The 24,233-nt window shown below is 43.6% G+C and overlaps 1 protein-coding gene across 2 annotated transcripts in view; it reads right to left on the bottom strand.

The window, feature by feature from the left end:
* Positions 1-24,233, bottom strand: part of MPP3 (membrane palmitoylated protein 3) — a 122,128-nt gene that overhangs the window by 64,937 nt on the left and 32,958 nt on the right. For both annotated transcript variants that reach the window (XM_019523634.1, XM_019523635.1), the window contains exons 7-11: positions 17,248-17,333; positions 16,348-16,422; positions 13,157-13,353; positions 3,497-3,561; positions 1,299-1,319 (exon numbers count right to left, since the gene is read on the bottom strand). In XM_019523634.1, the coding sequence (XP_019379179.1) occupies positions 1,299-1,319; positions 3,497-3,561; positions 13,157-13,353; positions 16,348-16,422; positions 17,248-17,333 (444 nt within the window). The remainder of the gene's footprint in view (positions 1-1,298; positions 1,320-3,496; positions 3,562-13,156; positions 13,354-16,347; positions 16,423-17,247; positions 17,334-24,233) is intronic.

Below are 24,233 nucleotides of genomic sequence, written 5' to 3'. Positions count from 1 at the left end.
TACCCCAAGGACACAGGGCCGCAAAACAGTCCATTCTTGGGGTGGTGGCGGCATGTTACCCCCAGACTAGCGAGTGTGCTCCGGGCGAGGGGTCGGCCGGACATCAGGTGCCCCTAGGGAGGCATTCGGAGCCTGGAAGGTGGTCGGGCGCAGGGAGGTGGGCGGCTCGACGCAGGAGCACCCCCTACTGGCCCACCTCACGTGGTGGAAACAGCGGAGGGATATGAATACCCAGCTGTGTTCCTGAGGTGGGATCTCTGCACCCGCCACACTTGCTATAGAAATTATTCTATTTGCTGAAATATACCTGGTTAGCTGCTTATAATTCAGGGGCCCATACCAGCAAAACTTACAAAAGTTTACATGCGTTTAAAAAATAAGCAAATCTGTAAAACTAAAATTTAAGCACTGACATAAGTATTTGCAGGATCAAGCTCTTAAACTGCAAAAGTGCCTGTCCAAAATAATACCTGTCTTCTATCCCAGATACTGCATTATCCATTAATATTAATAGAGCCTCTTCTTCCTTCACTACAGGCATGTAACAGTGAAATACTATGCCTGCTATAACAGAATATATTTGTAGTTATTTTATAGGTATAATAAGCATGGATGGGATCAGAGGCATTTTTTTTTTCTTTTGCCATTATTGAATAGCTGTTCCTCGTCACTTCCTAGGAAGGCCAAGTCATGCCATCTAATGTTAGAAGGTGATTTTTACTTTGAGCAAAGTTGCTGGAATTCACTTTCAACAACTTTTTTTTTCACTAGAGGACCATGTTCAATATGAAGGAATAATCAGGAGGCATAACCAAATTCATTAAGAAAACACCTGCTATTTAAAAAGATACAAGGAGTCTTGCAAACATAATTTTGTAAGTAGCACAAACTTAATCTGATTAGCATGAAAATAACATAGTAAAACACAGTCCAAACTGATAGCAAAGTAAACAGGATTGGTGTTTCAGAAGCTGTCCAACCAACAGTTCTCTCCTTTCAATAACACCAAACATAACATTCAATTATAAACCTTGTTTAGTACTACAGACCTTAACAGGTGTAAATTAGCACAGGAACTAGTCCATAGTAGGTAACTCAAACCACTTATTCTAGATTTGGAGTGAGATGGAGGCTCATTATTTATATAGGTACCTTATAATTTCAGTGAAAGTAGTTTAATAAATTCAGAAAAACTGCTATAGGAACAATTTGTATTTGTTATTAACCTTTGCTTTGGGTGTTCCTGTATAATTAGGAAAGGTATTTCTTATTTATACATGGACAGGCAGCGTACCTACCTTTTTCAGAAGACTGATCATCTGCAGTTAGCATAAAAGATAGAGTTTGACACCATTAAAAAGATGGGCAGACAAATGAGTGACATCACAGTGGGAAGAAGAGAAAGAGCTTCTTGATTATATAACTAGCTATTAAAATTATGCTACGGAAATCTATGAAGTAATGCATCTTCCCTTAATATCTCACCAACAGACAAGGGACCTTTGCCAAAATGTGTATTAATCTAGCAGCTCTGATTAATTGACTACCTTGTGAGTGTCTAATTAAAACAGCAGGAAGCAGTCTTCATAATATGCATTCTAATATTCAGTGCAATGGAAGCCAATTTGCAAACACTTATTAATTTATAGTTCTGTCAGATAACTGGTTTTGTGCATACTCCTTCCTTTTTGTAGCTTAAAGAAAGCAGAAGATTTATATCATCTTGTGTCTGATTTCCCAGGTATAAATGATTACAACATTGGGAATGAACAACTTCCAACTCTCTCCGTGCATGGTAACATTTTACATTTTACAACAAGGTGGAAATATTGGGACAGTCTGCCTCACTTGTGCATGTGTCTACCCCTAACTTTGAGGAACTGCATAGAAGCATCCAAGGCAGCATTTGATCACGTATACTAAAGCAGTGGTTCGCCACTCGGGTACAGCAAAAACCTGTAAGGGTGCCACAGTGTGGCTACTGCTGTGGTGGCCAGGCGGAAGCACCCCAGGCATATGTGCACCGCCAGATTGGGAAGGGCTAGAGTATGAGTGCATGCTCCTATCTGCATTGGGGCTATCTATCTGGTAAATCTAAAGCAGGCAGGAGCAATCAGTCTTGCCACAGCCCTTCCTGGTCTGACCTCCCAGAAATAGAGGCACGCGACAGAGGGAACTGTCCCACAGGCATCTGTTTCCAAGAGAAGTGGGAGAGATTAGGGCCTGGACAGAGAAGGGCTGCAGCAGGACTGGGTGCTTTAGGCATATCAGATAACCCTAATGCAGGTAGGAGCATGCACTCTAGCTGCAGCTAAATCAAGAAGGACTATGCACAAGATGCATGGGGTAGTTCTACCTGGCCCTGGTGACAGCAGCAACAACATCATCTGAGTTAAGAAGCACTGAGGTAAGATGAAGTAGTTCTTAACCAGGGTGCCACCAAATTCAAATTACGGAGGGATGCCCTGAATCTAAAAAGGTTGACAATTACTGCACTACAGGGTAATAAAGGACCTCCATCCTGCCTTTCATCATAGAATGTGCTATCATTTTCTTCTTTAAGGTTCTTTTATTTGCCAACTTCCTTACCCCAAGCATTAGCCACAGTTGCAATACAGAAAATACCAATGGATATTTCCTTCCAAACTCTCATTTTCTTAAGACAGGCTAAAGCAGTGGTTCTCAACCTTTTTTAGACACAAGGCAGGTCTCGCTGGACTCAAGGCACCCCTTGAGAAATTCCAGCTCTTTGTTTTCATTTGATTATTGACTACATAAAAATAATACAGCAATTTTTCTGTTGCAAAGAACTCAGAAAGACCACAGCAGGTCAGGATGGTTTTAACACTATGGATTCCTAATTGAAATTTCTGGGTTTATCTTATGAATCATTTTTAAACAACTAACAGTGCTAACATTGCAAGGCACTCCGCAATACCCCTGAAGGATCTCAAGGCACCCCCCAGGCTAAGAATCGCTGGACTGAGGAACAAGACAAAAATGTTGAATTCTCCCTGTATCCTGACATGCAGAAGTCCAGGCACTATTAACAACTCTTTTGATATTTACTGTAAATCTTGGGATATTTGGGAAACCTTCTTAAAGCCCCAGAACATGGAATCACACAGGCATCAGAGACTTTCATGGAGATTTTTTTATTTGACATATAATTGTATTTCCAGCCTTTGTGCTTGCATAGAGAAGGTAGAAAAAATGAACCTCAAATGTCAAATAAAAAGCCTAAAAAATATTGTTTAATACTGCAAGATTGGTAAGGTTGGGGAGGGGGGAGAGGAGCATCATGTTTTTTGGTTGCTGGGGACTGACAACACTGGATAGGACTCAAACCCAAATCCTCCCACATGGCAACTTGTTTGCAAGCAAATAGTTTATGCACAAAAATATTTAAGCACAGCATGACTAAAAATAACATATGTGCACTGTAAAGTTGATACCAGTGAGGTCACTAAAAAACTAAAGAACTGTTGAAACTTACATAATGGCTTCTTCACAGTTCTAGGGTTTTGCAGGGTGCCCATAGTTCTTCTGTAAGTCAATCGCCTAAATATTTAATAGTTACAGATGAGCGACATGCACAGAGCATTTTAATTATAGACAATTTATACATGGGATGGCATAGAAAATGAAGAATAATAAGATTTTTTTCTTGCAACATTTTGCAAGAAGTAATAAATTCTTTGGTTTAGCTGCACTTTTAAAAATGCTAAATGTAATGATTTCAGATTGCTGTTGCTAGTACAAGGTGAAAAAGGACCTGCCAAAACATGAACACCAGAGAAAGACTAAAAGACATACAGATACAATGAAAAGTACGCCCACTTCCAAAGTACGTTTGTTTGGGTTTCTGCTGTCCTCCCCTCAACATTTTACCAAAGGTAAAATAAAAAAGTTACCAAATGCCCCATTTCCATTATCATTTTTATGCAAGATACGCAAAAAACCTGCTCTTTCACATTCTCCAAGCCCGCTGCAATAGTATCCAAACATGAAAAAAAACAAAATCTGGTCAAAAATACATAATTTGTAAATATGTAATATTAAGGTGTTACCTAGTTCCTGCCAGATCAGTTTGAAGAGCTGCTTAGTTCATAAGATTAAAAAATATATCTGCTCTGTCTGGAAATATTCAACTTGTACGGGATTAAGTGTGAGAGCCATTGAATGAGTTAAATATTCTAAAGTAATGGTATTGCACAGCTTAAAGCAACTTGAAACTTTCAATTTTGTACATGGAGTTATAAACCACTTAGTTTATAACTCTATAGATCACTGAGGCTGTAACAGAATGCCTAGGTATTTGCATGATAATTAATAACAGGTGGGGAAAGTGCTGACCTCTTTTAACTCTTGCACACATCCACACAAATGCAGAGTAGTCAAAGCTGTGCAAAAATAGACCCCCCACATTTTTATTTTTATTACTAAGAATGGGGTTATTAGCTCTTGAAACTGAGACTTTCCCAAGAGTGTCAATGTTCTAAGAAGTTATCTTGATAAATTAGAAAAATACCAGCTTGACTTCCCTGATATTTATGAACAGTGAGTTCACACAGTGAACAGAGGACTGTAACTGATAAAATATAGGTTTTTCCATGCAATTTGCCTGCTTTGAAATATGGCTTGACAGCCAGGCTTCTACATTCACATCTTCAGCATGTGTTCACTAATGAGATGATGGCAGGAAATATGCCAAACCTTTCTAATTAAAAAAAGAACTTTGATAATCAGTGAGTCTCTCCTAACAGCTGAACCCAGTTCTTTGGAAACCCTGGCAGGCCAAGTAAGTTACAATTACATGCAAACACCTCAAGTCCAGAAATTCACTTTTTACAAAACCTGGCATTAACCTCTCTATCTGTACATGTACTTCAGGGCACTAAAAGTCAGGGGTTAAGAGTGTGGACACCCCCCTTCCTCTCCTGACCCCACATCTTTGAAGCACTGGGAAGTGATCTCCCCAAGTCCTCTCAGGCATTAAGCTGTGGTCATACAGCATATTATGATTTAGTCAGCAACACCTGTTAGAGAGGAGAAACATGGGATGGTAACTATTAAGCACAGTTCCCTTCAGCCCCTGCATCATATGTCCAAAAGGAGAGCTACTTTGTGGGATCAGGGGTTCAGGCCAGTTTTGGCCTGAATGGTGAAGACTAGTGGAATTCCAGTACTCTAAGTAGTCCCAATGCCTGGCAATTGGCCCCAGCATTACTTTCTAGAAAATGAGACCAATTTATTTTTGTGTTTTATCACCAAATGTGTCCTTTAGAGGAATCTGGAGCTTACATGACCCATAAAAGTAATGTTTTAGCTTATGGTAAAATATGATCCTTTCCTTAGTTTTAACTTGCGCAAAAAATAATGAAAAATCATTTTTGAAATCATGACAGGCTCTCCCACACCCCATTTCATTTCCAGATCTCATGTTTAAGACACACTTTGCCTTAATATATTGTGGAAACATTCATCAGTGGCTACTACACGAGATGTTAACTTCACAGCAGAGTAATTCTACTGCGCATTAGCAAAGCTGGCAAAACCAGCGCACCAATGCACTAATGTGCAGCATAATTAATCTAGTACACATTTGTTTCACATAAAAAACTGTTCGTCTGCATTAATGCACAAGCTGATTACAGCACATTAAATTAGTACCTGTAATTACAGGTACTAAACCTAATGCACTGTAATTATGGCATATTAATGAACATATAGATGCACTCAGTGAGGAGAATGTAGCAAGGGTTGAAGTTGCTTTTTTATCTTTGTATTTTGTATCCTTGTCTGTCACAGAGATTCTTCAAAATCTCTCTGAATACTGGAACAAGAGGGAGTTCTTTACTATGCTCTGCTGCTGCAGTGATTTAGTCCCTCTAAAAAGTCATAACTTGGGCAGGTAGCCCTGGTTTCACTTTCCTGAGCAGAGCTTTCCTGAGAATTAAAATTGAAAGCCACATCCCCCTTCTCAGGAACAGCAGAGGAGCTTTGGTTTGTTTCTCTTTGTTCCATCTTCACCAGCTGTGGCATTTCTCTGCAGCAGCTTCTATACACTTTAGTCTTAGCAGCACTGGCACTTTTTCCAGCTGGGGGACTACATCAATTGGCTGCTTGCAGACGTTAAAAAAAACCCCAAAACTGGCACTTTACTTTAAACTCTGTGCACTCCCATGCCAAGCCCAGCACATGCCCAGAAGAGGCAGCACATGAATTGGATCCGGCTTAACCAACCTCTATATAGATTGGGTGTTTTAGCGAGGCTTTTTTTGGCACTGAATCAGCTACTAGATAAAATAGCCAAAAAGCCCCGCTGAAGTGCCTGATCTATACAGTGCTGCAGATGCGGGTCGAAGGAACGCACTACTTCTTCTGGTAAAACGTGTGTGGGTTTTTTTAATGTCTGCGAGCAGCCACTAAGGCTAGGGCTTGCTAAAAGAACCTTGTCCCAAGGCATCTTATATCAGAGGTGGCCAACCTGCAGCACACGTACCATAAGTGGCAGGGACAGCCTGTGTGTGTGGCAAATAGCAGATTGGGGAGGGGACACGCTGCAATGTGTCAGGGAACAGAAAGCAGAGTGTCAGGTCAGGCAGGGAGCACAAGTCAGGAAGCGGAAAGCTAAGCAGCAGATCAGGTAAGGGAAAAAAGATCAGACTGGCACTCGAGGAAGGTGTGGGGCTAATTTGTAGCATGCCTGCCAAAAACGTTGACCCTGCTGCCCTATATCAGGAGTTGGCAACCTCTAGCCCACAGACCAGATTCAGCCCCTGGAGACAGTGGATCTGGCCTGTGGATGTGGGCCTTTGGCAGCGGGTGCTTCTCCTGAGCTGCAGGAGCGAGAAGCAGCATCAGTAACCACCTCCCCCTGCTTGGGGAAGCAATGGCATCAGCAACGGAGTCCTAGTGTCTACTTGCCCACCTCTGACCCAAGCTGAGTCATTCTGGTCCACAGTCTGAAAAAGTTACTAACTACTGCCTTGTATACTTTTTTTCCTATTTAGTTCTCAGGGAGTGTATGTACATTACTTAGATGACTTCCTTCCCCTAGATATACATCTGTCTGTCAGGTGTGGTGATATCCCTGATTTACAATTATATCTAAGAAATTTAAAAATATTAACATACTCTCAGATCTTATAGGCTGCTAAACCAATTTTCTCAGCTGTCAAGTTATTCCAGTGACATAAAGACACATTCCATTCAAGGGTGAAAAAATATAAATCTGTGGATGAGATTGCATCCAGGTGTTTGTCTCTTGAGAATGGATTCCTTCTGATACTACATTTCCCTCTGAAATGTAATGGGAATGGCCTTGCTTTCACACTGCCATGGCCATCCAGGGAGAATATGGAGAATATATTCCTTAATCTTCCTTATCTTCCTTAATTCAATCCCACCCCCACCCCCCCTGCTATTTGCAAGTAAATGCTACCAATTCAAATAACCTCTATGGATATTTTGATATAAAAATAAAATAACCCCCTTCCAGGTTTGCTGTTGCTGTACTCTAGACATGTAAGAGAACATCTTTAAGAAAAATAAAATGATTTTCAACACAAGGCAGAAACCAAACATATATACTTTCAATGATTTTAAGTCATACTGAGAACCCACAATTTAACAAGAAGTTGGCTACTCAAAAGCAAATAGATCCAATCCATAGTTAAGATCTTTTCTCTAGTTCTTTAAAAAAGTGAAATTCAAGGTAGGATGAGCTTGTTCTCAACTTTCAAGCTGCCCCGATATTAGTAATATTACTAGTTTTCATATTACCTTCTGTTTAATATTTGTTCTTTTCTTTTGTTCTTGGGAAAATAATTCCAGATATTCAAAATGTTCTCTCCAGTATTCTGGAAAATTCTGGACAATATTTCACTTTCTCCATCAATCATGTTTCTTGGCAGCATCCTAGCTTGTCATAATGCCAAAAGCAGATCTGGGTCATTTTATTTTTCATGTTCTCAGACTTATTCCCTTGGGCTGATGTCCTCTACATATTAGATATTTGAATTATGAACTATAGGCTGCTGTAGCTCATTCTTGTACTCAGTGGTATAGCAAATTTATGTATTTTCTATTTATAAAATTATCCCACTGGACTGACAGTTTTTTTGCTATGTTTCACCTCAAAACATTTTGGGTATTTCCAAACTAAGTGGTAAAAAATAGTATTAAAAAGAGCATTTAGTCAGCATAAAAATATCTCATAACCTACACACACTTAGGAAAAGGGTGGCATATCTGTGTAATTGGAGCTGTGTGAGGGACAGAGGCCCTGGCTCTAGGACATTTCCAAAATAGAGGACACAAGGATTCAGAATCTAAATCATGCAATGTCACCAAGGACCAAAAAGTAAATCCACTCCTAAATATCAGATATCTCTGCTGCATACATAATCAAGTCTTCCGTTCACACAACACTGGAGAATGTGATGTGTAACCTGACAAATACAATATAACAAAATGGAACAGCATTTTTCCCCCAATATGACATTGGAACCACAGTGTTTCAACTTGCTTAAAATTATCTGTCGTAAGTCTAAAGAAAGGTCAGTCTCTCCATTGTCAAGTTAGAAAGCGAAGCACAGAAAGATGGAATGATTCTCCCAGTTTCACATGAGCAGTCAAAAGAAAAACAGGTAATGTAATCCAGGACTCATCTCCCCAAGTCTCTGCTTAAGTACAGGGCCATACTATTTTCCTATACCTTCCATAGCTATTCTGTCTTGCTTCGTAAATACCAGGTTTTCATCATATGCATACTAGTTATTGCAATTTCTTAACCCAAAGCAATATGTCCTCATTTTGAAAAGTAAAGTAGAGGGCAGAGTAGATCTTAACCTTACAGACTAATCAAAGTCTATTACACACACACACACACACACACGGGGGCAGAGAGGAGAAGAGGGAGCAAATCAGAGGCTGAGCCCCTGATTTAGGCTCAGTCCAGCAACCAGTCTGGGAAGTGGGAGGGTTTTGGCACTGGCTTTTAAAGCACCCACAGCATGCTACTGCAACATGTATACTCCTGCCTGAGGAAGAGCAGGGATGATGAACACTCTTCCAGAATGGCCAAATATGTTTCAGCTCTGAACCATCCAAGACAGTATCCTGCAGGGACCTAACACTCAGATGGAGGCTGACTCTTCTGTACCTCCTGCAACGTAACTCCAAATACATTCAGGAAAACCAGCATAAATCGGCTCTCAATTGAGTCTCCTGGAGTGTACTAATTAGCATGCTTCAGCCAGCCTCCGTGTCTCACGTAGCAGCACCCCTGAGCTTCAAAATGGCGATGGAGGTGCTTTAACTAAAGCTCGTTTGACAAGCTTTAAAGTGCCCCCAATTCCATTTTGAAGTGTGGGGACGCTGATACATGAGATGCTGCAGGAACCTTATTTAAAGCGGATCTCAGAGCCACTCTAATTAAAGCTCCCCACTCCCCCTCACCAGCACTCCCAGAGCACATGTGGAAACGCCCTTTGAGTCCAAGGCACACATGAAGGGGAAGGCTGTTGCAGAGGCTGAAGGTCAGAGCAAGAAGCTAGCGACCATGTCCTCCTTGTTTAAAAGGACCACAGAAAGCAGCTTGGTGAGGTGAGAGGTGGCACTTTCTGTTGTGGAGGCTTTCATGGCAGCAAACATCGTGCTGGAGAAACTTGATCACCCAAAGTTAAGGGACCACCTTAACCAAAACATGTCAAATGTTGGCAGTTTTCTGTGTGCCAACAAGCTTTGCCAAGACTATCTCCCTCCAGTGATTGCTTTGCATGTATAGTCCATAAAGGCTGCGTTGGGAGAATACAACTCGTTCTCCAGTGTGGCCGATGAAGCCACCAACGCTCAAGATAACTATGTGCTGCACATTTTATTTGTACCAAGGATCTGGACAGAGAAAGACCTGCCTGTCTTTCAAATTGAGCCAGACCACCTCACATCTTTCAAATTTTCTACCGTGCCCCAACCCATTGTGAAGGTAATTCTTAGTTTACCACACCAGGTATACGCAGCACTACCAGAAGTTTGCGAGCGAGGAACTGGAAATTACACCCAGCACACAGTGCATACCGAAGCTTCATGATTTCTCAGGGCAAGGCAACACTCAAGATCAAGTGATGTTTGTAGCTGACAATGCCACCTGGTTCCTGGATTTCCTGATGTGGTTTGAAGGCTGGTATGCTGTGCTCCACCACACATGCAACAAGCTGATGGATTTCTTAAGCTGGCTCGAAGACAAGGCATTGCAAGAACTGTCAAGCTGTCCTCATGAAAACAAGTGCAGAAGGGACTTGTTCCAGGCAATAGCTGTGAAACCAAACCAGTAGTACAGGTATGATCTGTCACTACCACCATGGTTCAGACAACTAGCTGCTCCCTTCCTTAGTGCTATTAGAATCTTGGACCCCAACCAGGTCCCTATTCTGAGTTGTAACCCTCAGCTACTGAAAGGAATCCTGGGACAGGGGAAAGAGCATGACAACAAGCAAGATGCTTACATGAACTTCATCAAAGAATGGTGCCTGTGCCTGGGCCCAGGCCTGTGTTGTGGGACTCTGTCTATGACTGGTTTCCACATCTCTGTACCCAGGCAAGATACTGCCTCACAGTTCCAACAAACTTGGTGAACGCTGAGTGTACCATCTCAGTGTATGGACAAGCGTTCATCCCACAGAGACAGAGAATGTCTGTAGCTACTGTGGCTGGGTACAGCATGCTCACATTTAATATCTAGCATGAACTGCTTGTCTCAAGATTAGCATTTAGTTTCAGTAAACTCCTTTTTAAAATGCCCTTTATTAAAGTGTATATAGTTGGTATTACTTACTAAAGTGTATACAGCTAGTGTTACTTGCAATTCATGGTGTGCATAGCTTTTTATTTTAATAAGGTATTTCATTATAGACCTTAATTAAATGCTTCCATTGCTTAATAACACATCAAATAATAGCTTCCATTGGCTTAATTCCCTGATTAAGCTCATGGAAGCCATTAACGACCATTTAGATTGTTTAGTAATGCATCAATTAATGGTCTCCATGGTCTTCATTGGCATTCATTGATGCGTTAAAATCTAAGCAGTGGTTTGGGGCCATCTGGCAATCTGTAGGGAGGGGTGGAACTACTGGGGCCCCTTAGCCAATCAGAAGTGTGGGGAGACCCACAAAATCAACCGGCAACTGCCTCAAGTTTGGTAGACCCCTAATTATCTACACACACACTCTCTCTCTCTCTCTCTCTCTCTCTCTCTCTCTCTCTCTCACCAAAATGGATATATACCTATTTTGGTTAGTCTATAAGGTGCAAATCTCCTCTGCCTTCTGCTTAACTTCAGACTACTGCAGCAAACTGTCTCTGCTTATTTTGAAAGACAACAGCAGTAGGCAGTGGTTATGCTATGCCACAACTTCAGGTGGCATGAAAGTCTGCAATATGAAAACAAAGAAGATTTTGAGGTTAAAAGTTCAAATAAAGAACTCTCATAGGAGATCTGTTTTATAATACATTTTGTGAATAATTCTTCCTGCTGAAAATATTTCTAATGTTTAAATTTAGAATACAGAGCAATGCTTTGTTTATCCTATATATAACCGACCTTAAAAGCACTACTACCATAGTATCTTTAAAGTCCAGAATTCAGGAAGCCTCAAGGGATACATAACTAATTTCTCCTTATATACTTGTTTTTAAGTAGTGTATCAGCCATTGTGCTTCAGGCCTAATTGTCTAATGAAAATCAAGAAGCTTACTGCATAACTGTTCATGATGGGGGACGCTTACAGAAGTTATGAAAAGTCACCTCAATCATGCTGTAACTTTTTGCACTTTACACAAAGAGCTCAAAATTACCGTGTCATTGAAAGTAACAGACGTTCTGCATTTGATGGTGGGGCCTTTGTGCCTCCATGCACTGACCCCTTGGTAGTCACCCCCACATGTTGGAGGAGGCCAGGAGACAGGAGGCACTGCAGCCTGCTGTGGAAGCAAGCCAATGCTCCTTCTCCCCTCCTCCCCACCACACTCCCAATCACTGAGCTGCTAGGCAATAGCAGGCAGTGCCCCTGGGTTCGCCCCCCCGCCCACCCAGAGAAAGCTGGATGGGGGAGCAAGCCAGTATTCATTGCCCCCATAGGGGAGGAGGGAGACTGTGCCCCTGCCCCCGCCTGTACCACTGGACATCAGGTACACTTTCCTTAGAGGAGGGTCCCAGCCAGGGGCCCCCAACCCCCAAATGCTGAACTGCTGCTCCCCCACCTCCCCAGAGACAGGTAGCTGGGACAGCGACTCAGCATTCATTCATTGCAATGTGGGGGCTCTGTTGTATATTGATTCATTCATATTACTGTGTGTGCCTCACCTCCACCGGTACTATCAGGCACTGGGGACACTTTCCTTGGCAGTGGGGGGACAGTTCTAAAGAGAGCCAGCTGTTTCTGAGTAGGCAAAGGAGTAGCAGCACAGCAACTGGGGGTGGGAGAATCCTGACTGGGTTCTCCCTCTCCACAAGAAAAGTGTCCCCAGTGGCTGATGGCATCAGCCAATGGGGGAGACATATACCCTGAGCCACCCACCCACATGACTGGTCTCTGGGTACGCAGAGAAGCAGTAGGGTTCCTCCCCCACATACACATGTGATCTCCTCCTCCCTCCCCTGCTACAAAGAGAGGAGACTATCTTGCTCCCTATGGCACACCCAAGGCATAGCATGCAGGTGGAATAGCCCACACTTAATCCTTGCAGGGAAACAGTATAGAAGTTCCCTAAGGGGCTCTGCTCTAGAGCACCTTCAGCTGATAGCTGATTCAATGAAGGTTAACTTTTCATGCCATTTTAAAAGGGCTCTGCAGTCGTGCACATGTGTTATGTCACAACTGTAGAGCACTTTCAGGGACCAGATCATGCACAAAATGTAATCTGTCTGCATCCAGGATTTTCGGACTTCTCTGAGACATCTAGTAGGTCTGATCCAGTCTGGCTTTTCTCAAGTTTCCCTTATGAAATTAGGGATCATTATTCCAAACAAAGTTGTCAGAAGACCACAGATAAGTGACTAATGAGTTGAGATAATAAAAGAAGCATAAAGATTATTAACATTATGCTTATGATTAATAAAAATATCATCCTGTAACTTTTATTGACAAACCTTTCTTGAAATTGTTTTGAAGGGATCAATCCTGCTCTGAGGTTGGTATCACCAACACGCTTTGCCTGCCACCATGTTGGGTCATCCTGGCTCACAACTTCTAAGATGTGTCTCCTCTTAAATGGCAATCCTGCCTCTTGACAGGGAATGGCTTTGTCGTCTTTTGGATTATAGCAGAAGAGTGCCCGCATAAAGACCTTAAAGAAAAAACAATATACTTCTTGCTTCTAGTTCTGTTTAGAATTTTAAAACCATCTTTCAAATGATATTTCCATAGTTATCATGCCCCACCTATAAAAGATGCAATCCCTACCAATTGTCATATACTGAATGTATTAAATGCAGCTTTATATGTATATGTGAAGAAATATCAAGCTACATTTGCCCATTTTATAATGCAGAAGACATCTGAGGTGGAATTCTATTCTTTCCTGTTCTTTTAAATGTCTAGACTTGGTCATCTATATCAGGAGTAAGCAACCTTACTGCTCTGGGCCAGAGTTTGAGAACCGGCCTCTTGCCATGGGCCCCAAATCTGCATCCCATCCTCGGAGTGCCCAAGCCACCAGTGGTTTCTACAGGTGCACCAATACATTGGTCCAATATCAGATCAACACCAATATAAAGAAAATTGTTTGTATCAGAAATTGGCATGAAATGGCCGATAATTTTGCTGATAAATGGCCAGTGCATGTGTGCAGTTGCACCGCAGCACGTTGGTAGTGAGGACCACAGCCCTGCAGCTTGGAGAGGTGTGTACAGCTGGTAAGTCTGTTGTGGAGGAAAGGGAGAGGGGAGGGAAGGGGTGTGATGGGGCAAATCAACGCCCCCGTGGTGATGAAAGAGTAGAGCTGGGGCAGGGGCTGGGGCAAGCGCTGCCCAGCTGGGGCACAGTGGTGGGGGGCAGGGCACAGGATGGAGCCACGGCTTGTCCAGGGGACATAGAAGGGCAGCTCCCACTGCTGCACACTGCTTGTCCAGTGGCTCCTGCTATTGCTCCTGCCACTCATCCAAGAGGCCATGGGAGGGAGGGGAGCCTGTGCCCCCAGATATGCCCTCAGATCTGTGCAGGGTGGGTCAGGAAGAGCTCTCCCAGCCCCAGCCCCACCCCAATCTGGGCGCATACCCCCCATGCCCTCCCAGACAAGCGGAGTGCAGCAGCGGGAGCCGCCCCCCTCCAGACACCCCAGACAAGCGGCAGCTCCCTCCCTTGGCTCTGTCCCAAGCCCTGCCCCACCACCCAGCTGGGCCATGCTTGCCCCAGCCCCACTCTTTCCTCACTGCAGGGGACCTTGATCTGTGCCCCCCCTGCCCTGTTCCCCTTCCCTTCCCGCTCCCCTTCCACCACAACAGATTTACCAACTGCATGCAGCTCTCCAAGCTGCCTGGCTGGTGTCAGAGATCGGATTGGTATCGGCTGATATGCCTCCTTAAAAACTGGCTACTGGTATTGGCCCCAACAACCTCTACAGGTGCATCTCTAGTGGTTACTCACACTGCTGATCCCTGTCCCCAGTGGCAATGGGGACAGGAAAACTGTAATGAGGTCAGGCAAGCACAAGAGAGAATCACGGACGGCTGCAGAGGGCAGCACTGCAGAGAGGACAAACAGCACAATGCAGCTATGTGCTCAGTCAGGCCTTCCTGAGCCAAATCCAACCTCTTCATGGGGGCCTGTGGGCCACAGGTTCCTGACCACTGATGTACATGGTAGTTTATGTGGCAAAACTGGCAGTTACACACAGATTGGAATTCTATTCCTGACTGCATAGCCCCATGCACATGGACATCTAAGTTTGCACACAGACTGGGCATATGTACTGGCAACAAAATGAGAAAGCTCTCTGAGTTTTTCTCCCAATAGCTCAGTGGCTAGGCCTCTCCCCTGGAAAATTGGAGACCCTCTGTTCTAGGCCTCCCCCCATCACGCAAAAGTCGTTTGGGGGTCCATTACCCAGTACTTTCTCTGGTACTCTATTGAAGCTGCCCCCTGGGTAGCCACAAGAAGGAGATAAGTGGAGCAAGAGGAAAGAAGCAAGCAAGAGGGTGTGTGGTTCAGCGAGGTGGCTGCTGGCTTAGAAGGGAAGAGCCCTGGATTCTAGCCTGAATCCCTTTTCCAAGTGAGGCAAAAACTACTCCCTACAATGCTCTCCATACTCTCTCTCCTCCCCACCCTCTCCCCCCAAGGGCTATATTAGTAGCTCAAGCTTTAAAAGGAGCACCAGAGACAGGACAATAGCTGACCTGTGGCAGAATGTTCACAATTCTATGCTGGGAAGTCATAGATACCTAGGTTCAAACTCCCTCTGGGAGAATAGGGGGTCTAGAAACCAGGACCTAGAGTTTTCCAGGTGAGTGGCCTAACCAATGGAGCCATGGGGACAAAGATAGAGAAAGATACACCCTTTCTGTTCCTGACCATAAGTCTGATAGTCACAAGTTCTGACTGACTCCATTTTCAAGCAGCTAAGGCTACTACACAGCAAAAAGGGGCACATACACGGCCTTGGTTACTACTACACACACCCAATCTGAATAACTACACAATTGTCCATGTGTATAGAGCTACACATTCAGAAGTACAATTCTACCCTGTAAATGCCATTTTTAGTACTTAGAGGGCCAAATATGGACACTTAAATGACCAGGAAGGAAACAGAATGATACCCTTGGTTTCAAAGCACTTGGGGAAATTAAAGCAGGAAATTAAGGCATTGTCTGCCTATGTCCTTAGACCAACATGGCTACAACCTACACCCCTGAAATTGGGGAAATTAAGTATTTGTATTATAGTAGCTTCCTGAGGTTCAAAGAAGGACCAGGGCCATGGAGTGCTGTGCATTGCACAAATATCAATAAGAGATTATCCTAATTGAAAATAGTTTACAGTCAAAATAAGGACAAAATATGAGAACTGGATACAGAAAATTAAGAAGAGAGAGTATGAGATGGCAACAATGGTAGGATTGCAAAAATGCATAAACTATTTGCAATGTTACAGGATTCAAAGTTAGCTTTGAAAGGTTTCTTTAACGTAAATGAAAACAAAATATTTCAATGGATCTGTAACAGATTATAGTCTGTAAGCTGGACATCCCAATTAAATCAGCAAGTTTTGCATTCACAAATACTACAGAAATGTGCCCTATATTTGTAAAAAATAGATTTCATTATTTCTTGGAGTTGCATACCTTGCTGTCCTTTAAACGATCTTCTTCTTTGATGGCTGGAATTATTTTTAGTGTTATTGATCCCTGAGACTGAGCCTGAAAAAATGATAAATATTTCTTTTAATAGAAAAAGTGCAAAGGAATGCTGCAAACTATTCAGATTCTACTTATTTGGACCTGGTAAATCCCTTATTTCTTTTATATGAGAGAAATGCACTTCACCTCGAGCAGAGCTATTAGTACTCATATGGGGGTTCCTATTATGGCCCAAGAAGCCTGAATAGTATATTTGTTCTTCTGAAAGAATATATAGGAACTTCCTAACTAAGAGAGTACTAAGGTTTGCACTGGAAATCCCTGATTTCACATTAACAATTACATCTAGCTTTCAAATCAGGTGTAACTGACAGAACAGTAGAACTTTCTGTAGAATTTTAGTAAAATATTCGCTTTTGCAAAGATAACATTTAATATAATGTTTCTTTCTGAAGTCTGTCATTTTCCACATATTCCTTTGGGTGTTTGATTTAAACAGCCACACCAACTTGATACTTCTTGCACTTTGAAACAAAAGCCACTTTTGAAAATTATAAACAAGGGAAACCATTATTCAACATTTATTGTGGGGATATATTTTTAATCAGCTATTCTTGCCATAAACAAACCATGAAAGGGAAGCTCTAAGTCCGAGCTAATCTTTTGTATGCATCACATTTAGAATGATTTCAAGATTTCACGGTACTTTCTTAACGTTAAAACTGAAAAAGGTAAATATGGAAAAAACTAATGCACAAAAAGGTCAAATTTTGTTCATATCAACTCTTATATAGCTTAACTGACAGCCAAATTTTATCTATCTAATTGTACTGACAAGTTCCTTTGATTAAAAAAAGAAATCTCAAAACAAAAATAATAGCAAACCAAAATATGACTGATTTCTTCTGGTCGCTTGTGAAGCACAGCAATCCCATTGACTTCTCTTAATTCATCTCCAACATGGACAAGACCTACAAAGAAGAAAATGATGTAAAGATGAATGCTCTGGCTGATAGTTTCTGCTCACACCCATTAACATGTACACATGTTAACACTGTATATATATCTCATGAATCAAAGTATTCCATGGCCATAATCTGCTGCTAAAAATGCGTGCTAGTTTTCTTGCCCTTGCACCATCTGGTACTCTTCCCCAGGGAAACAGTCACCTAACAATGGAAAAGAGATATACTTTGCAACCAGTGTCTATGCCAGTGGATAACAGGTTGTTGTAGAACAGTGTGGGCTTCTCTGTCTGCTGGGATTTTAGCACAGTGAAGTGACAGTTTTACCAAGCCCCTTTGGAAACTTACTGGACAAAATGCTAAATCACACATTAGATGACTAAAGTGTAGCTGCAGGCCATGCCCTGATGCATCTCTGGAGATGGATCCTGTTTCACCCAGGTCTTTTCCATAGAAGAGAATAAGTGATTTACATGCCTCCACTAGGTGATTCACAGTGCAGCAGTTCACAGCTGATGTATGCTGCAGCCAACTCAGAGACAGTCAGCACCTTGAAAAAGCCAATTCCCTATGAGATCCCTACATACTACATGGAGAAGGAAAAGAATGGGTTCTCTCAAGTTGCTCCTAAAAGATGTAGAGCTGCTACTGTAGGCTGCACAAAGACATATGCTCCACTGGCTGTTGTGGAGAGCAAGAACACCCTAGAGACCTCCTACAGCTTATTCAGAGGCCACTAGAAAAAACTCTACAGTTAGAAGCAGATGGAAATTAGAGGATGATGCCCAGCAAGCAGGGGAATGAAACAGAGCTCCACAACTGGCTTGGTTATGAAAGAAGATTAAAAGGAGCTGGGATAATGTTATGGAAAGGGAAGAATAAGAAAAAAGGGAATTTCTTGCTCTTCAGTTAGAATGTGTGATACAGGAGTAGTTTGCAGTCACCAAGTCATAGTGCAGAGTAGAGAATGCATGATTATTACTGTATGCTTCTGGGCTTGTCTGGTCACCACATGGGTCCAAGAAGGAATGTTTTCCCTTTCTTGTTGCTACAAGTGTCAGGGTGTTTTTACACCCTCCTCAGAAGCATTAGGTATTAGCCACAGCCAGGACTGGGGGTTTGGACTAAGGCACACCAGTGCTCCTGCTGAGACCTAGAGGTTTCTGGCTAGAGGGTCTTGCTCTTCTGCTTCAGGTCAGACAAATTTCCACATTTGAGATTAAGAAGGAATTTTGCCCCATAGTCAGACTTATGTGGATGGTGAGGAGGGGTCTTTGCCTTCCCCTGCAGCAGGAGGTGTTGTCTTTCCTAGATCTCTCAAGTGTACTTTAATAAATTCATTCTTGTTCTTGCAGTAGAAGAGGTTGACAGTGCTCTTTTCCCCCTGCTTTACCTGTGGCAAGTTAAATAGCAATTTTGGTATTTCAGGAATGCTGCTTGGTAGTTATGTATAAGATTTGCCCAAGCTTTAAGAATTAGATTTGACAAACACTTGTCTACAATATTTAGCCAAAGTTGAATCCTGCCTTGAGCAGGGGGCTTGACTAGATGATTGCTAGAGGTCCCTTCCAACCCTATTTTTCTATGCCCCATATGGGAGACGTCAGCACTCTCTCCACAGCACCAAAGCAGACAGACTATATGACTGTACAGATTATGGCATGAGCCACCAGCTGGCCACACTGACCTGATAAATCATAAATAAATTAAACCGTTGCCTAGGAGGGCAGCAGCCCCACTTGATTGGTTGCACAGCAGCCGAGACAGAACTGAAACACTGCCAAGGGGGGCTACTGCTATACACACAGCATCACAGGACAGTTCCCCCTCTGACTTCCCTGCAGACACACCCTAAGAGATGATTTCAGCCAGCATCTATTTTGGCAAAGGTCTCTCTCAATCTTACCGCAGAGCACATCAAAGATGGGGAAGTGAGCAAAGACATAAAATTGCCCTCTACCTGGCTCTTGTCCTAGTTCCAAGCTTATTGTGACTATGGCTACCAGCCGGTGGAGCTGGAAGAGAAGGCTCCACACACCATGTAGTGCAACCCTTCTTGGGGGAGCTGTGGAAATGTACCAACTCCCTAAGAGCTCGGGGATGGACTACTGAGTCCACTCGGAAGTCGAGGGACTCTCCAGTAAATAGTGCACATCTATACAGAGTGATAGTTGGCTGCAGTCTGCTGGAGGATTCAAATCAGGAACCTGAGGAAAAACTGTGTTTACTTCACAGATTTAGATTCCATCTTGAAGGAGGCTGAGCCCCGCACTCCACCCACTCACAATCCTCCCCCCCACCCACCTGCCTCCATAATAGAGGTAAGTGAGAGCTCTGTGGCTGCTGGATCACAGCCACCATCAGCACCTGGGAGGGAGAGTCCTGAGGCTCTCACCCTCCTGCAGAACCCTACAGGAAGAGCTCAACATATGACAACCAACTACCCTGACTACAGGCCCTTGGAGTCCTCTCCTCACCCTCAGTGCTTCAATCTGCATCCAGAACCCTCTAGGGTTGGGACAGCACCTCTTTTGAGATCTGTCATCCCTAATCTTTGTCTGCATTGTCCCACATCTCTGGTTTTGGGGAACGTATCTATTTGGCCGTAGAGCATGACATTGAAAGCCTAATCACGCAAAGTGTAGTGGTGATGCAGAAGATCATAAAACTGTGACAGGAGATCACAGGCATCATGAACCCTCTCATAGAGGTGCGCAGTGTCATTTGTGCAGGCGATGACATAGTGAATGCGGTATCATTGGTGCAGTTTAGTGGAGCTGCTACCTATGGGTGGCACCAGGCCTTAGAAGCAACCATTTCAATCTGCTGCTGCTAAGAGGGGAGGCTCCCAGGAAGCTCCATTTCAATCAGAATCTAACAATTTCCTTTGCATATAGCTCTCAAGTACAGGGTGAGGCAGGGTTGGTTACAAAATGTCATATGGGACAGAAAGGTCAGCAATCCTCTTGCTGCGAAGAGATGGAGAGAGATATAAGGACCCCCACTTCATGAACCTCCACCTTTTGGGCCTGCACCCATGCTGAAAACCCCTTATTCCAGTCCAAGACTCACCACTACTGGGTAGCCTCATTCCATTTCTGAAGTCTGTCATATTTTCCACATATTCCTTTGGGTGTTTGATTTAAACAGCCACACCAGCTTGATACTTCTTACACTTTCAAACAAAAGCCACTTTTGAAAATTATAAACAAGGGAAACCATTATTCAGCATTTATTGTGGAATGCAGATTCCCAATGGTGTGTGACCTGCCATGACTCATTCCTACAGATACATTTGACTGGCTTCCGGCTGACTTCCTATGGACCACAAGCAGCCTCTTTGTCAGCACTACAGGTGTGACTGAAACTGGCCCAAATTGAGTCAGTAGACTTGATGGAGTTCTCTCTCTGAATGTTACCAGCATGTTATGCCAAAGGCTAACTAAACACCTCCTGGATTAGGCTGGCCCTGACTGCCTCCAATGCTATTCCTCCACATAGTATCTGCAAGCCTTCTGCGGCATTTCTGCCTGAGTGGGACAGCACCTTCTGCTTTTGCTTGATTGCTTCTGGAACTATGTCTCTGCATACTTTGGATTCAAAACTTCCCTTCCCTTCTGCCTCTTCTTTTTCCTGGGTCAACTCCTGCCCCCTCTTCCTCTGTGTCCAGTCCCTCGAGAAGATTTCCATGTTGTACAGCTACATTGTACAGCAGACAACATAGTGTGACAATCCTTTTTTTCCAGGCTGCAATGTGTCATTAGATGGATGAACATTTCCAGGACATTCTAAGCAGGCCTAGAGTTCTCTCCACAGCTGACCTGGTGAGTTTGCAAGCATAATTGTACTGCAGTTCAACATCTTCCATAAGATGCACCAGGGGTGCCAAGGGTGGAGGGGTTTTCCTTGATCATCTGTACACGGACAAGAGACATGTGGCAATGAAAATGGTGCCCAGGCTGTCCAACCAGAGTCCCCAGAGGCACAGCTCCTTCTGCATGCCATTCTAACAAACACTTCAGAGGTGTGAAGCTGCAGGTGCAAGACAGGCATGGCAGGAGACAGAAAGATGGAACGCCTTACCTAGTAGTCTTCCATCCAGGTATGAAATCACCATTGTGAAATCCTCTTGGGGGGGCTGATTACAGAATTTCATCCAGAAGTTTATGGTAAATGACAGGTAAGTCACATCTCCAAGTCTAGTGGGTAGAACAGGATTCAGCTCACTGTCCCTACTTCTGCATGTTCTGTCTGTACTGGGCAAATAATACTTGAATGGACTTAAAGATATCAGTATATCCAGAATTTGCTGATTCTTTCAGCTGAAAAATCTCCAGTTCACTTAAGTGAGCTATGTAAAGACAGGATCATCACTAGCTGATCCAAGAAAAGCTGCTAGGTTAATTTTAAAATCAAAATATGAAGGAAACAACACAAGGAATAACTTTGCTCATACAGCCCAATTAGCAATTTACTACAATTAGCAATTTACTACAATTAGCAATTTAATATGATCATGTGAGAACCTCAAAATAAAACAGCAGCTCATGCTTGTTTTAGAGAGCCATATCATTCCATTTACTTTAAAAGGACCTCCTTTCCCACTGATACCGATGGGAAGTTCTGCATTAATCCAAATGAGATGTTACAGCTCAAGACTGCTGTGACTTCACACACATAGTGACGCTGGGTGAGTCTACACGAGATGTTTACTGCAGAGTGGATTAATTACCTAATGTTGAACATCTAACCCTTCCTTGAGAGGGTTCAGAGGAGGGCCACCTGCTTGGTTGGAGGGCAACAGGGCAGGCCCTAAGGGGAGAGGCTGAGGGACCTGAACCTGTTCAGCCTCAGCAAGCGGAGGCTGAGGGGGGATTTGGTGGCTGCCTACAGACTCGTTAGGGGAGATCAACAGCAAATAGGAAGGGCCCTATTCCCCCCAGCAGCACCTGGGGTGACGAGGAACAATGACCAGAAGCTGCTGGAGAATAGGTTCAGATTAGAGATTGGGAGGCACTATTTCACTGTTAGGGTGACTAGGATCTGGAACCAACTTCCTAGGGAAGTGGTTCTCAGTCCTACCTTGGGTAAATTCAAAAAGAGGTTGGACAACCACCTGTCTGGGGTCGTGTGATCCCAGCGTGTACTCCTACCAGTGGTGGTGGGTCAGACTACATGATCTGTTCAGGTCCCTTCTGACCCCGAACTATTATGAAACTATGAAACCTATATGTTGCACATCTACATATAGTACGTGTATTTAAGCTGGAGTAAACTAATCAACTCTACAGCAGGACAGTACTTGTAAATACTCTGCAGCAGCACACATGTAGGTGCTTCCCTTTTTGGCTGAGGCATGATGGTACTTCAGCGAGGGGGCTGCCTGCCAGCTAGCCCTACACTGGAGCACCCTTGGGCCCCAGCCAGCCCCTCCTCAGCACGTTGAGCCACAGGGGGAGCAGAGCTGGGCTGGCAAGAGACCCCTGGGGCACCCTGCCAACCAGGGCTGCCCCAACCCCGCTCAACGTGCTGCGGTTCCGAGTGCATGTTCAAACGGTGCACCCAGGAGCAGTAAATTCTGGAGCTATAAGCCCTGAAGTTTATTGCTTCACATTATAGGCACATGCTGACATGCCCACTGTTTAGTACTTCTACTGACATATACAGTCTACTTTGATGAAGCTTGGCTCACTCTTACTTTTCATAGCGAGACAACTTAGTATTTACAGTAGGGTAACTGGGTAGGTAAATTTGCCTCAAAGAAAGAATTAAATTTATTACACATTAATATGTAGAAGGGCTATCATCAGAGCACACATACAGCACATCAACACTGTTAGGGCTCCAAAGGATACCAAGGTACTGACATAAAAGGAGGTGGGGGTGGGAAGAGGCCTCTGCGTGGTCTTATCCTTTTTAAATAAAAGTTGGAGACTGCTCTTCCTCATTCTATTGGAAGATTTTTTTTCTGTTAACCATATTACAAGATTATCAGATTAAAACAGAGCATTACCGGTGTCATACATAAATGTTAACTATATTGTTCTAGTCCCTTCATATTAAATTTGTCAGATTAACCTACTGTGAAAAATGCTAATAGCAACGGACTAGAAGAAAACTCTAATTTCCTAATATTTCTTCATTACAGTAATTCTGGGAATATATTATTGCAAACCCTTTCAAAGCCAGCAGGCCAAGGCACTTAAGGGAGCCCACCCCTGCCCCAGCCTTGGTACAATCTGTGGGCAAGGCAAGAGCCCCCAAGGGGACACTTGTCTGCCTGTATACAAATGCCTGGAGCTTGGGGAATAACTCATCCTCCTGCTTAACGCAAATAATTACGAAGTCATAGGGATAATGGAGACCTAGTGGGACTCCACCCATGACTGGACCACGGGTATAAATGGCTATTCCTTGTACAGGAGAGACCGAGTACATAAAAGGGGTGGGGGTGTAGTTCTCTATGTTAAGGAAAGCTACATGTCCCTGCAAGCTGATTTTGGCGACCAGGGTGGACGACTGCAGACCCTCTGGGCTAAGATCCATAGGGAACACGGCACAGGGGACACAACAGTGGGAGTCTACTACAGACCTCCCACCCAAAGTCAAGAGCTTGACCAGGAGTTTGCCCGGGAACTGGCTGAGGCTGCATGGTCCAGGACCATGGTTGTCATGGGTGACTTCAATTACCCAGACATCTTGTGGGTAAATCACTCAGCAAAATCCGAGTGGTCGTAAAGCTTCCTATCGTGCGTGCATGACCTCTACCTGACTCAAGAAGTCTATGGGCCAATGAGAGGTAAAGCACTGCTTGACCTGGTACTGGCTACTGGGGATGACCTAATTGGCAACCTAATGATCAATGGGAAGCTGGGTGACAGCGACCACAAGCTGATCACCTTCACC

Source organism: Gavialis gangeticus, unplaced genomic scaffold, assembly GCF_001723915.1.
Source record: "Gavialis gangeticus isolate Ggan-Ray unplaced genomic scaffold, GavGan_comp1, whole genome shotgun sequence".
NCBI lineage: Eukaryota > Metazoa > Chordata > Crocodylia > Gavialidae > Gavialis > Gavialis gangeticus.
Note: the sequence above shows the minus strand (reverse complement) of the source record. Positions and strands in the feature narration are given on the sequence as shown.